The sequence below is a fragment of the Chiloscyllium plagiosum genome, chromosome 7 (genome assembly GCF_004010195.1).
Source record: "Chiloscyllium plagiosum isolate BGI_BamShark_2017 chromosome 7, ASM401019v2, whole genome shotgun sequence".
Taxonomy (NCBI): domain Eukaryota; kingdom Metazoa; phylum Chordata; class Chondrichthyes; order Orectolobiformes; family Hemiscylliidae; genus Chiloscyllium; species Chiloscyllium plagiosum.
Window position 1 is genome coordinate 100,212,522 of NC_057716.1, and position 13,903 is coordinate 100,226,424.

The window sequence follows — 13,903 nt, forward strand, 5'->3', positions numbered from 1 at the left end:
TACTGTATAATTTCCATCTGTACTTGACTTTCCGAAGTGCATCACCTCACATTTGTCCGGATTAAACTCCATCAGTCATTTTACGATCATATCTCTGAATGATCTATATCCTGGTGTATCCTCTAACAATCCTCCTCACTATCTGCAACTCCACCAATCTTTGTATCGTCCACAAACTTAATAATGTATCTTCCAAATCATTTATGTAGATCAGGAACCGCAGAGGTCCCAGCAATGATACCTGTGAAACACCACTAGTCACAACCCTCCAATCCAAGAAGCAGCCTTCCACCACTACCCTCTGTCTCTCATGACTAAGTCAGTTCTATACCCTTCTTGCCAGCTCACCCCAATACCATGTGACTTCACCTTTTGCACCAGTTTGCAACAACAGACCTTATCAAAAGCTTTACTGAAGTCCATGCAGATAATATCAACCGCTTTTCCCTCATCAATCATCTTCGTCACCTCCTCAAAAAACTCTAACAAGTTAGTGAGGCACAACCTCCCCCTCACAAAACCATGGTATCACTAATCAGTCCATTTGCTTCTGAATGATATAGACCTTGTCCCTGAGAATCTTTTCCAATAATTTCCCTACCACCGTTATGTAATTTTCAGGATTATCCCTGTTACCCTCCTTGGGACAATGGGACAACTTTGTCTATTCTTCAGACCTCTGGGACCCCATCTGTGGCCAAAGAAGATATCTGTCAATACTCCAGTAATTTGTTCTCTTGCCTCCCTCAATATTCTGGGATAGATCCCATAAGGATCTGGGGAATTATCTACCTTAATACTTTTTAATGCAGAATATCTGTTCATTTTTAAAAGCACCTTGGCTCAGAAGTTCAACACTCCATTCTGAGGTTGTCCTTCATCAATTCCTTATCTTTGGTGAACACTGACACAAAGTATTCATTTAGGACCTCACCAATCTCTCTGGATCCACACATACATTCCCTCCTTTGTCCTTGACTGTGCCAACCCTTTCCCTGGCTATCCTCTTACTTTTTATATATATAATATATATAGTTAATGACTTTCATGACCTCTTTTAGCCTTTCTAATTCCTTGTTTAAGTTCTTTCCTACTTTCCCTGTGTACTCCAAGGGTTTTGTCAGTTCACATCCTCCTAAACCTTAAGTGTGCTTTTCCTTTTCCTTTTTGACCAAGGTCATAATATCTCGGGTCATCCAAAATCCACATAACTTCCCATTCCTATCCTTCATTCTTGCAGGAACGTGCCGTTCCTGAACTCTTATCCAACTGCCACTTGAAATACTCCCACATATCCAATGTGGATTTACCCTCAAAGAGCTGCCTCCAATCAACATTTTCCAGTTCCTGCCTAATATTGTTGTCATTCGCCTTCCCCCAATTTAACACCTTTACCAGAGGACTGCTGTTATCCCAAAACTCACAGTGTTATGGTCACTACTCCCAAAATGCTCCCCCATTAAATCTTCACTCACCCGGCTGAGCTTATTTCCCAAAACCAGGTGCAGTATTACCTCTTTCCTGGTTGGACTGTTCACATATTGTGTCAAGAAACCTTTCTGAATGGTCCTTAGAAATTTTGCCCCATCCAAGCCCCGAGCACATAGTGAGTCCCAGTCGATATAGGGGAAGTTTAAATCACCCACCACAACAACCCTGCTGTTTTTACATCTTGCTAAAATCTGTCTACATATTCTCTCCTCTATCTTCCGATGGCTGTGGGGAAGACTGTAGTATCCCCCCAACATGAGTCCTCTGATGTTATCTCCCTCAGTACGGCTGTGAGATACCCCTTTACCAGTAATGCAACTCCCCCACCCCTTTTACCTCCCTTTCTATCACACCTGAAACATGTAACTTCTGGGACATTCAGCTGTCAGTCCTGACCTTCTTTCAGCTAAGTCTCTGTAATCACAATAGTGTCATAGTTCCAAGTACTAACCAACGCTGAGTTCATCTACCTTGACAATTTTACTTCTTGCATTGAAACACATGCATTTCAGACCACCTCCCCTGTTCTTTTTAGCAGCATTTCCTTGCCTGTTTTTAGTCATATTTGGAGGAGATAGTCAGGACTGCAGATGCTGGAGATTCAGAGTTGGAAAGTGTGGTGCTGGAAAAGCACAGCAAGTCAGGCAGCATCCGAGGAGCAGGAGAATCAATGTTTTGGCCATAAGCCCTTCATCAGGCATGGTGCTTAAAAGTTCTGCCCCAACCAAGCCGCTAGCATATAATCAGTCCCAGTTCCTGATGAAGGACTTATCCCAAAACATTGTCTCACCTGCTCATTGGATGTTGCCCGACTGGTTGTGCTTTTCCAGCGCCACATTTTTCAACTGAGAGTCACGTTTTCCTCATTTCTACTCTCCTTCAATTTCCTGCCTTATCCTCTGACCATCCTTCTGCCACACTAGTTTTAAACCCTCCCCAACCAATCTACTACGTATCCCCCAGTCTCGGTCCTGCCCACGTGTAACCTATCCATTTTGTACAGATCCTACCTCCCCCAGAACCAGTCCCAATGCTCCATGAATCTGAAACACGTCCCCTCACACCATCTTTTCAGCCCCATGTTCATCTCTCACAACTCTCTGTGTAAAGAACCCGCCTCTGACATCCCCTCTATGTTTCAACTTTCTTCCTGGTTCTCTATATTCTGCTTTTAGGACCTCAACACTTTTTAAAAAAATGTATGTCGATAGTAGCATTCTGACCAATAAAAGAAAGCATAAAAGAAAGCATAAAAGAAAGAGACTCCACTTTCAAGGAGCTATGAACCTGCACTCCAAGGTCTCTTTGTTCAGCAACACTCCCTAGGATGTGTTGCTGCCATGAATTGTATAAGTCCTGCTAAGATGTGCTTTCCCCAAAATGCAGCACCTCGCATTTATCTGAATTAAACTCCATCTGCCACTTCTCAGCCCATTGGCCCATCTGGTGGAACGAGCTGCCAGAGGAAGTGGTGGAGGCTGGTACAATTGCAACATTTAAGAGGCATTTGGATGGGTATATGAATAGGAAGGGTTTGGAGGGATATGGGCTGGGTGCTGGCAGGTGGGACTAGATTGGGTTGGGATATCTGGTCGGCCTGGACCGAAGGGTCTGTTTCCATGCTGTACATCTCTATGACTCTATGTGTGAGCCACAAGTGTGCAACATCTCTCTCTTTCTCTCTCCATAGATGCTGCTGCTCTTGAGTATTTCTCGAACATTCAATACTGTTTCAGATTTCCATAATCCACAGTATTTTGCATTTATTTTATTACATTTCAGTACGTTGAGGTTCATTCAACGATTTGGTACTGGTGTTTGGGTTAATTTATTTTAAATTATTTGATGTAAAGTTTGTTGTGCTTCTGTTTGCATTCATGGCATTTCAGACTTGATTCAAACTAGATGACAAATGAAACCTTGCAAGAAAATATGCTATCTACATCATTTAAATGTGACATTTTAGCCAAGCTGATGTACACAGTGAAACTCCCTTCTCTCTTCCCAAAGATACTGGGGAGTATGGAGCCAGCTTATAGACGAGCCATGACCTCACTGAAAGACAGAAGAGGTTCAAAAGGCTAACGAGCCTCCTCCTGGTTGAATAACTTCCACCAGGATTTCATTTCTTAAAATGTAATTGTGGAAAGTCACCTCATTGGCCTCTTTTAATCATCCCTAATTACCATGATTTGATTGGCCCAAAGGACACTTTAAGAGGGCAGTTAGGAGTTCTGCTTTTTATTCATTCATGGGATACGGGCATTGAATATTGCTAAGGCAGCTTTCTTCCCTCACTCTCTGTCTTTAATTACCCTGAATGTAGTGGTGGTGTGATGCCTTCATGAATTGCTGCAGTCCTTCCTGTGTAGATACACACACAGCACTGTTAGGGAGTTTCAGGATTTTGATCCAGCAACACAAATTACAATTATATGTCAGGATGGTGTGTGGCTTGGAAGAGAACCTGCAAGATGCTCCCATGCATCCTTCTAGTTGGTAGAGGTCACAGGTTTGTAAGGTGCTGACAGAAGACCCTCAGTGAGTGACTGCAGTGCATCTCAGAGATGGTGCACTACCATTGTGCACCTTTGGTGAAGGGAGTGAATATTCAACTTGGTGAATGGAATGACAATAAAGTGGGTTGCTATGTCTTGCATGGAGTCAAGCTTTGTGCGTTGTTGCTGCTGCACTTATCCAAGCAAGTGGGGAAGTATTCCATCACACTCCTGACTTGTGCCTTGTAGATGGTAGACAGGCTTTGTGGACTCAGGTACTGAGTTACTCACTGCAGGATTCCCAGTCGCTGATTTCCTTTTGTAGCCACAGTAGTTATATGGCTGGTCCAGTTCAGTTTCTAGTCAATGGTAACCCCAGCATATTGGTTGTTTGGGGAACTCGGCAATGGTAATGCCATTGAATGTCAATGGAAGACAATAAACTATATTCTCTTCTTTGCTTCTGTGTTTAAATTGTTTCTTTTTAAAATGGATATCATTGCCAGACTCAAAATGGCCACATGATCAAATCAGTGAAGATTCGGACGTCCCTGCATTGTGTCGATAATTCGGCTAAAGTGAGTCAGTGAAGTTGGAGATGATTCATCTGCCTCCAGCCATAGAAAAATATCAAAGGCTATTATACTAAAACCTGTAAAACTTCCATCCGATCATTAGACAATTAGCAATGGTCACTATTAGCTTTTTCATTCCAGATTTTCTTGAATTCAGATTTCACCATCTTTCATGACAGCATTCAAACTCATGTCTGATAGCATGAGTCTGAGGCTCTGTATTACTATTCCAGAGACATTTGTTAGAGCCCTCACTGATGTTTTCATTGTTTTCTTTTACAAATATTTGGAGTTATGAATCAGAGTTGATGATGACTTTTGGACTGTGGGTGGCAGCTTGTGTTAGCAAAAGACAAACTTGGGAGGCCAGGCTAGAAAGCTGTTTGCATGTTGGTTCTTGATCTAAGTGCTCCATTTAAGTAATCTGGCCAGTTCTGTTATTTTCCTTTTATTTATCCCATAACTGTGTTTGTCTGCTTGCCTTTTGAGTGAATGGAGCTGAAAACAATGGTTATTGGGTTCAAGGAGAAAGTCAGAGCTGAAAATGTGTTGCTGGAAAAGTACAGTAGGTCAGGCAGCATCCAAGGAACAGGAGAATCGACGTTTCGGGCATAAGCCCTTCTTCAGGAATGAGGAAGGCTAAGCAGGCTAAGATAAAAGGTAGGGAGGAGGCTCTTGGGGGAGGGGCGTTGGAAATGCGATAGGTGGAAGGAGGTCAAGGTGAGGGTGATAGGCCAGAGTGGGGTGGGGGCAGAGAGGTCAGGAAGAAGAGTGCAGGTTAGGAAGGTGGTGCTGAGTTCGATGGTTGGGAAACTGGAGAAATCTGAGTTCATCCCTTGTGGTTGAAGGGCTCCTAGGCGGAAGATGAGGTGCTCTTCCTCCAACCGTCGTGTTGTTATGGTCTGGCGATGGAGGAGTCCAAAAACCTGCATGTCCTTGCTGAGTGGGAGGGGGAGTTAAAGTGTTGAGCCACGGGGTGGTTGGTCCGGGTGTCCCAGAGGTGTTCTCTGAAATGTTCCGCAAGTTGGCGGCCTGTCTCCCCAACATAGAGGAGGCCACATCGGGTGCAGCGGATGCAATAAATGACGTGTATGAAGGTGCAGGTGAATTTGTGGCGGATATGGAATAGTGTAGCTGCGGAAGATGGACTGTTTCACATATCCTACGAAGAGGCAGGCATAGCTAGGGCCCATGCGGGTGCCCATGGTTACTCCTTTGGTTTGGAGGAAGTGGGAGGATTGGAAAGAGAAGTTGTTCAGGGTGAGGACCAGTTCAGTCAGTCAAAGGAGGGTGTCGGTTGAAGGGGAATACCTGGAACAGTCCATCTTCCGCAGCTACACTGGCACCAACCCCCACCTTTTCCTCTGCTACATCGATGACTGTATCGGTACTGCCTTGTGCTCCCACGAGGAGGTTGAACAGTTCATCCACTTTACCAACACCTCCTTACCTTTTATCTTAGCCTGCTGGGCACACTTTCCTCATTCCTGAAGAAGGGCCAAAACGTCGATTCTCCTGTTCCTTGGATGCTGCCTGACCTGCTGCACTTTTCCAGCAACACATTTTCAGCTTATTGGGTTCAAATCTTGTTTAATTTTACTTTGCTAAATTTACTGTATTGCTAAGAATTGCTAACTCTTTTGTTCAGCTATAGACCTAATGTCTAGAATTATTATTCAGAATCCAGGATTTAGTTATACAGGCATAGTTACCCTATACCTGTAACCCCATATTTGGTTAATGGTCGATATGGTTAATCCACCTAACCTGCACATCCCTGGACACTATGGCGTAATTTAGCAAGGCTAATCCACCTAACCTGCACATCTTTTCAACGGTGGGGGCATCCAGCAGAAACCCACACAGACATCGGGCAGCATGGTGGCTCAGTGGTTAGCATTGCTGCCTCACAGCACCAGAGACCAGGGTTTGATTCCAACTTTGGGTGACTGCCTGTTTGGAGCTTGTACATTCCCAGTCTCAGTGTGGGCTCCTTCTGGGTGCTCCGGTTTCCTCCCACAGTCCAAAGATGTACAGGCTAGGTAGGTGAGTCATGGGAAAATGCAGAGTTACAGGGATAGGCTGGGATACCTTAACAGGGTTGGTGAGACTTGATGGGCCAAATGGCCTGCTTCCACACTGTAGTGCTATGATTCTGCAATGGGGAGAACCTGCAAACTCCAACCATATGGCCACAGTGACTGGAATCGAACCTGGGTCCCTGGTTCTGTGAGGTAGTAATGCTATAACCACTGTGCCATGTTCCCTCTGTAGGAAGGCTGAGTGTCACTATGCCATACACATTACCATTACATCATCGTCTCCCCCATTGCTATGATGTGAATTCTCTTACTCTCCAAAGGATATTAGTGAATCAGGTGGACTTTTACAACAATCAGGAATATTTGCCATGGCCATCATTATTGTCTAGTTTTCAATATCAGATTCATCAATTAAATGTAAATCCCACAGAGGCTATGGCAGGATTGTCAATCCAGAAGCCCAGCTAATGTTCTTGGGAGCTGGTTTCAAATTCCAAATGGCAGATGGTAGAATTGGAATTCAAAAAAGAACATGGAATTCAGAATCTACTGATGAACATGAAACCATTGTCAGAAAAACCCACCTGGTTCAGTAATGTCGTTCAGGGAAGGGCGTTTGTCGTCCTTATCTGGTCTGGCTTATGTGTGACTCCAGACCCACAGCAATGTGGTTGACTTTTAACTGTGCTCTGGGTAATTAGGGATAGGCAATAAATGCTGGCCTAGCCCTTGATACCCACATCCTATGAATGAATTTTAAAAAATAACCTATCTTCCAAGGGTGGGATTTAAACCTATACCTCTGCATATCCTAGACCTCTGGATTACTAGTCAAGTGACATTACCACTACACCATACAGTACTAAATCACTCATTGTCATGGGATGTCCTGATTAATGACTGCTTACTTATGTTAACCAATTTTTTTTTTTACAATTTTATTTACAAGTTACTTCTACCACCAAAGTGGCTGTTGCATCAACACACTGCCTTTTGTAATTTGGGGCTGTGGGGAAATGAGCCATGCCTTCCAACAACAAACGGGGGCAAAAAAATTCTAGAAAGAGCACAAATCAATAGAGCCTGAAATTGCATCCAAAGGCTTAGGAAATAACTACTTGTTTCAATCTTTCATTGGCAAGCTTTGACAGTCATTATGAAAGGTTACAGGCCTGAAATGTTAACTCTGTTTCTGACCCCACAACTGCTGAAATCCTGCAGAGTATTTCCAGCAACATTCTAATTTTATTTAGGATACAGATATAGGTGCTGCGTTGTTCCGTTTTTTTGGGCGTATAACAGCTATTTACCATACGGCAGGCTTTATCAAATATACAAGTTGACTTCAGTGCATTTTTTTTTACTGGAGAAACATTTGGGATTACTAGTTTCTCTAAATATATATCTTACATATTTTATTTCTTACCAATTTTCTACAAAAGTTTGGAACATGTTCACGCACTGTATATAGACATTAGCACATATGATACCTTTCCCAAATCAGCCCACGTCTTTCCCACTTCTATGAAAATCTGATTGGAAATTTATCTAGAACCCGACAGGTAACAGAGGCACAATGTGCTGGAGTGGGAAGGGACTGTGCTGTGCGCTGGGACACAGCAGGTTCATTTCAGCCGATTGCTCACAAATTTAAAACCTTGAACTCAAAAAGGCAAGTCCTGAAACAAAGGCTAGATTCTTCACTAGTGCGTGTCAATGCAAATTAAAAACTATAAGGTGCAATAAGCACTTGTCTTCAGCCTCCTATACTGGCACAGGCAAGGAGGTCGGACTGTGGGTCCACATGACTGTGGATACAGGAACATTCAGGAAGGGTCAGAACTAAAGAAAGCAAGTTTAAAAAAAAAGAGGAATGGACTTGATAGTTCACTGGAAGTGGTAGTGGTTGAAGAATTAATAGTAGCTGGGAAATGCTAAGGTAAGCTTGGGGACCTATTATGAGCACCCAAGGGAAAAGATACCTCACCAGAGACTCAGCACTCTCAGATGGTGCTGCAGTTTCTCGGTATGTGTTAGCATCTCTGGCCCAGGCCACACCTAATGCAATACTTGCAGGACCTTCTCGCGCGCTCTCTCACACAAACAAAATGGCTGCTTAATTAAGGGTGATTAAGGTTAAGGTAACAAAGGTGCCAGGGCCAACAGAGCCATACCCCTGATAACTGTCTTCTGTAGAGAAAAATAGAATCAAAATAAATTTCAGTATAAAAAGGGCAAGGCTCACAGTAGTTCTTTGTTTGGACTGAATTAACATAATATCCACGGTTTCCTAGCTTCATGCTGGAACAGGTGACGTTTTATACATGTATTGCAGCAGTGGGACATGAATGGGCTGGCAGCACAAATGCATCCTCAATTTTGATTTGTAGCGCTCAGTTTCAGAATGGCAGCATTTGGTCACAATGCTTTGAAGAACTCTAACACAATTTTCCCCCATTTGGCTCATTTCTCGTCCTTTTGTTTTGCAAAAAGAAGCTAATTATTTGTTCCACACCATCATGTGCTTCCTGCAGAATTACAAATCTCTCGAAACAGCTGCTTTCCACAGTCACAGATTGTCACACGTTGTAGTCTGGTGCCTTTCCCTGTGGCTGCCTCAACCGTGTCTGCAGAGTAGCAAATGCAGCAACTGTGACATGAAAGAGAATTTGCCAGGTATTGCGGAGTTCATGCAGGTACAGATTGCATAGGCAGACCAAGCCGAACATCAGAAAAGATTTCAAGTTCCTACGTCCGCTGTAACATGCTAGCAGGTAACACTGAAAACAAGAAATCAAAGATTAAAGAGAATTTCTTTTGAAGATTTAATTCAAAGACAATAAACCTGGAGTAATAGCAGACCTCATCCCTATGACACCAACAGGGCTTTCACCAGTAACAAACAGCACTTTTCCAGCTGAGAAAAATGACCAACCTATTTAAAACACAACTCTAAACAAGGGTGAAATTATTTCAAAAATTAGACACTTAAGTCACAGTGAGAGACTGAAGTAGCTGAGCATGCTTACACTAGAGAAAAGACACTGAGGCTTTATTTAAGCTTTTCAAGACTCTAATGGATTAAGATAAACAACTGAAAAAATGTTTGATGTAACTGCAAATTCTAAGGAGAGGCAGCGGGTCAGGTTCAGAAGGGGGTAGGTAAATAGACTTCAGATAGTATAATCTCACAAAGGATCAATCATTTGCAAGATCAGCTGCATGACAACCTTTAGTCAGATTTTCCACATGGGCCAAGTTGGACAGAAGGTGAAACATTAGGTTTTTTTCTGCGCATACACATACTTAGTTGAACACAGGTATGTATTCTGATGCACGTTTCTCTAATGTATGGCTGAATCTCAATATTCAGCACCATTTCCACTATATTATTTAGTGTTATGTTGAATAACAAAGTTACAATTCAAAAGAAATCAAAACCTTCCTAAAACTCCTTCTAGAATGCATTTGAATCCTGGCTTAACCAAGTCTTCATCTCTGCCACACCTTCACATCAATTTGAGACACAGAACATATCCAACCACCCAATGAAACCATAAGGCCATAATAAAATCATTAGATATCGGAGCAGAATTTGGCCATTCAGCAGTGGCCGATATGTTTCTGAATCCCATTTTTCTCCCTTCTCTGCATTACCTTTGATCGCCTTACTAATCAAGAACTTACCCATGGAGAAGGAACTTACCTATCTCTATCTTAAAAGACAATCAATCAGACATGCCAGAGTTCGACAGGAACCTGCCTGGTATAATTTATTGCAGGAACCAGGAAGTATCACAAGGGAAAGGAAAGAAAATCTGCTTGGAAACTGGCTGCTGTGCTCATTCACCAACAATGGGTGCACCACAGAAGCAGTTCATTGGCTCTTACGAACTCTGGGACACCGAGGGTGAGAAAGGTGTTAACATATCCCATTTTGCTTCCGAGTTGTACTACTCCTGTGCAACAAAGTTCAATTTAGGTGACAATAGCAAAATCTTGGAAGAAGTGACCAAGGGTATTAAAGATAGTAGTTGGAAATATACATTCCAGATTACAATAAGTGATCTAATAATATCAACCCTCTGGGCATTTTAATCTTATCCTTCCAAAGCAAAATCCTTATTCTTTTCTTCATTGTAACATCTGGTTGGTCAGAAAGACCCTACATTATCTATTCTTTTTGACAACATGCCCAATCTCTTGATTGTCCTTTGTGTGAAGAAATATTTTGAAACGACACCTTCCCTCCATCACACTGAACTTAACCTGATGCAGCTGGAATTGATATTTACTTTCTGTAAGACATTGACTCTCTCATTTAACTGTGTCAGGTCCATGCAAAACATATTTTTCATGGCTACAGGCAAGAATGATAACAAGAACTTAATGGTATTTAATAAAACAGACATTCTAGCCAAGGGGATTTCTCAGCAGCTTGGCTCAAAGTCTCAAACATAAGGACATGCTTCCACATGCATTAGACACCTGGCTGCCCCCAAAGAAGAGAAAGCTCGCCTGAAATTGTTCAGTAACAGGGAACTTACCTGATACAAACATGCAGCAGTACCGATGAAAAAGACAGCAATGTTGTTGAATTCCTCCTCATCATCCTGTTTAAAAATAATTGTTATTCAAAGCATGAAGGAACAAACATAAAAAGGCACAAAAGATGATATTCTATGCTAAAAACTGCAATGTCCACATCACAGATTCTTGCCATTGCTGAGCAGTCAGGCAGCACAGTCAATGTCATTGCTCAGATTAATGAGCTTTCTTTGTTTACATTTCTTTACAAGTCAAACTAAACTAAACAGTGACTTGAGAGACATAGATAACAGTCGTCAAAATTAATTATATATCACCGAGAAATTGTTTAAATTAAAAGAGAAGGTAAATGAAGGGAACGAGACATGTCACTTTACCCAGCACTTCAGTTTGAATCTGGTTAGAGTCATAGAGACGTACAGCACAGAAACAAACTCTTTGGCCCAATTTGTCCATGCAACTTAGATATCTTAAATTAATTTAGGCCTATTTGCCAACATTTGGCCTATATCTCTCTAAACCCTTCCTATTCACATACCAGGTGCCTTTTAAATGTTGCAATTGTACCAGCCTCCACCACCTCCTCTGGCAGCTCATTCCATACATGCATCACTCTGTGTGAAAAAGTGGTCACTTTGATCCCTTTTAAATCTTTTCCCTCTCACTTTAAATCTACGCTTTCTAGTTTTGGTTCCCCCCACCCTGGGGAAAAGACCTGAATTATTCAACCTCTCCATGCCCCTCATGATTTCATAAAGCTCAATAAGGTCATGCCTCAACCTCCAATGCTCCAGAGAGAATAGCCCCAGCCTGTTCAGCCTCTCATTATGGCTCAAACCCTCCAACCCTGGCAACATCCTTGTAAATATTTTTTGAACTCTTTCAAGTTTAACAACGTTTTTCCTAACCAGATTGATGGAATGAAAACAGTCTCTCAATTGATTTCAAGGAAATATGAAGTACCTTGATCTTTCCCACTTGGCATGCACTCCAACACAATTAAATATCCATAGTTTCTAAACAGACTGGAAAGGCTGCAGGCACATTGGTGTGAGAAGCAGGAAAGTCACACTTTTGCGGTAAGTTTCTAAAGCTAGGAGTGGAGCAGAGACTCTCTGAAACTGCCTTTGTCATAACTTGATTGCCCAATGCTTGGGACTGACACTGGGAGTGCTGTTTGCAAAAACAAAACCCACAAGCAATCAAAAATGGGAACAAACCAAATGGATCAGTCCGATCTTCATCGATAATCTTTAAATAGTTTTTTTTCTGTCATCAGCTTTTGCACATGAAGCCACACAGAGGGTCTGGGCTAGAATACTAGACTTGAGTTTGTGGGAGTGGGTTAACTACAATTGATTTTGATGGCCTTGAGCCACTGAAGCAAAGAATTTAGTCAAGATTCCTGCTTCTGATCGACTTTAAGTGATCACTCCTGCCACACTTGTGCAAACAGGATCAGGTTCGACACTACCTCTTCCACAATCAGCCCACACTCAATGTTTAGATTCGCACTCGAGAAAGCAGCCACGTGGATGCAGTCACAAGTGCGAGTGAGGTGCCGGGGAACTCTATCTTGGCCAGGAATAAGTGGGTAAAACAAACCATCTGAAGCAACAAATATTGAGCACATAGCTTGTAATTCCAGTAGAGGGCCATATAAGACTGCAGCCTGCCTCATGTCAAATCACCATTTACCTGCTCAAAAGTCTTGAAATGTAGTGACTGAGTGACTATAACATGATACATTATAGTGAATTAGTCTTAAAGAATTGATCTGGTTTCTAAATAATCCTTTTAAATTCCAACACAGCAGAAAGGATTACTTGCAGCTTCTGAAGACTGTAATTGCGCAAACTATAAGATCATATATTTGCATTAAAATACAAGTGTAAGAACCAACATTAAAACCTAGCATTTACAAAGACCGAGAGATCAGTGTATAAAGAAAAGTCCATTGGCTTTTCATAATTTTCCAAAAACTCTGTAATCCTGAGTTAAGAGGCTACTTTCCTGGAAGCAACGTTAAGTACAGAGGGAAACTACAGCATGCTTCAGCTTGACTGGCCTGTGCCAGTAACTGTACACATGGAGAGGTCTGGATTTCAGTGAGGAAGCCCTTTGGGGTTGGCACTGAGCCAAACACTTAGTGAAGAAAGGAAAAACTGGCAGCAGATATTTTCCAGTGGAATTGTCCAGTGGCCAGTTGCAAAGGCATATCAAGAACTACGTACTTGGCAACAACCCCAAATAGGGTCTTATACAGTAGCACATGGGCATGCGGAAGAAAAATTCTTCCCCTGGCAAAATCCTCACCCAATATATTCCAATCAGCTACTACCGCTTCAACGTGCCCCTATTTATGTCACTAATGAACAATTAGTCTGGATTACACAAGAAATTTAAGATCAGGAGCGAAAACATAGTGGCACTATTATGGAATTTGCAAACCAGGGACACGGTGGAGACATGGATTCAAATCGCTCCATGGTAGTGGAGAAATTGGAAATTAGTGAATTAAACATATAGAGTCATAGAGATGTATAGCATGGAAACAGACCTTTCAGTCCAACCCGTCCATGCCGACCAGATATCCCAACCCAATCTAGTCCCACCTGCCAGCACCCAGCCCATATCCCTCTAAACCCTTCCTATTCTTATACCCACCCAAATGCCTTTTAAATGTTGCAATTGTACCAGCATCTACCACTTCCTCTGGCGGCTCATTCCATCCACGTACCACCCTCTG

The 13,903-nt window shown here is 42.4% G+C and overlaps 1 protein-coding gene across 1 annotated transcript in view; it reads right to left on the reverse strand.

Annotated features, from left to right (window-relative positions):
* Nucleotides 1-8,003: 8,003 nt before the first annotated feature.
* sec22a (SEC22 homolog A, vesicle trafficking protein) overlaps nucleotides 8,004-13,903 on the reverse strand; it is a 65,759-nt gene continuing 59,859 nt past the window's right edge. The window contains exons 6-7 of the mRNA XM_043694261.1: nucleotides 11,154-11,219; nucleotides 8,004-9,386 (exon numbers count right to left, since the gene is read on the reverse strand). Coding sequence (XP_043550196.1) covers nucleotides 9,186-9,386; nucleotides 11,154-11,219 — 267 coding nt within the window. The 3' untranslated portion in view covers nucleotides 8,004-9,185. The remainder of the gene's footprint in view (nucleotides 9,387-11,153; nucleotides 11,220-13,903) is intronic.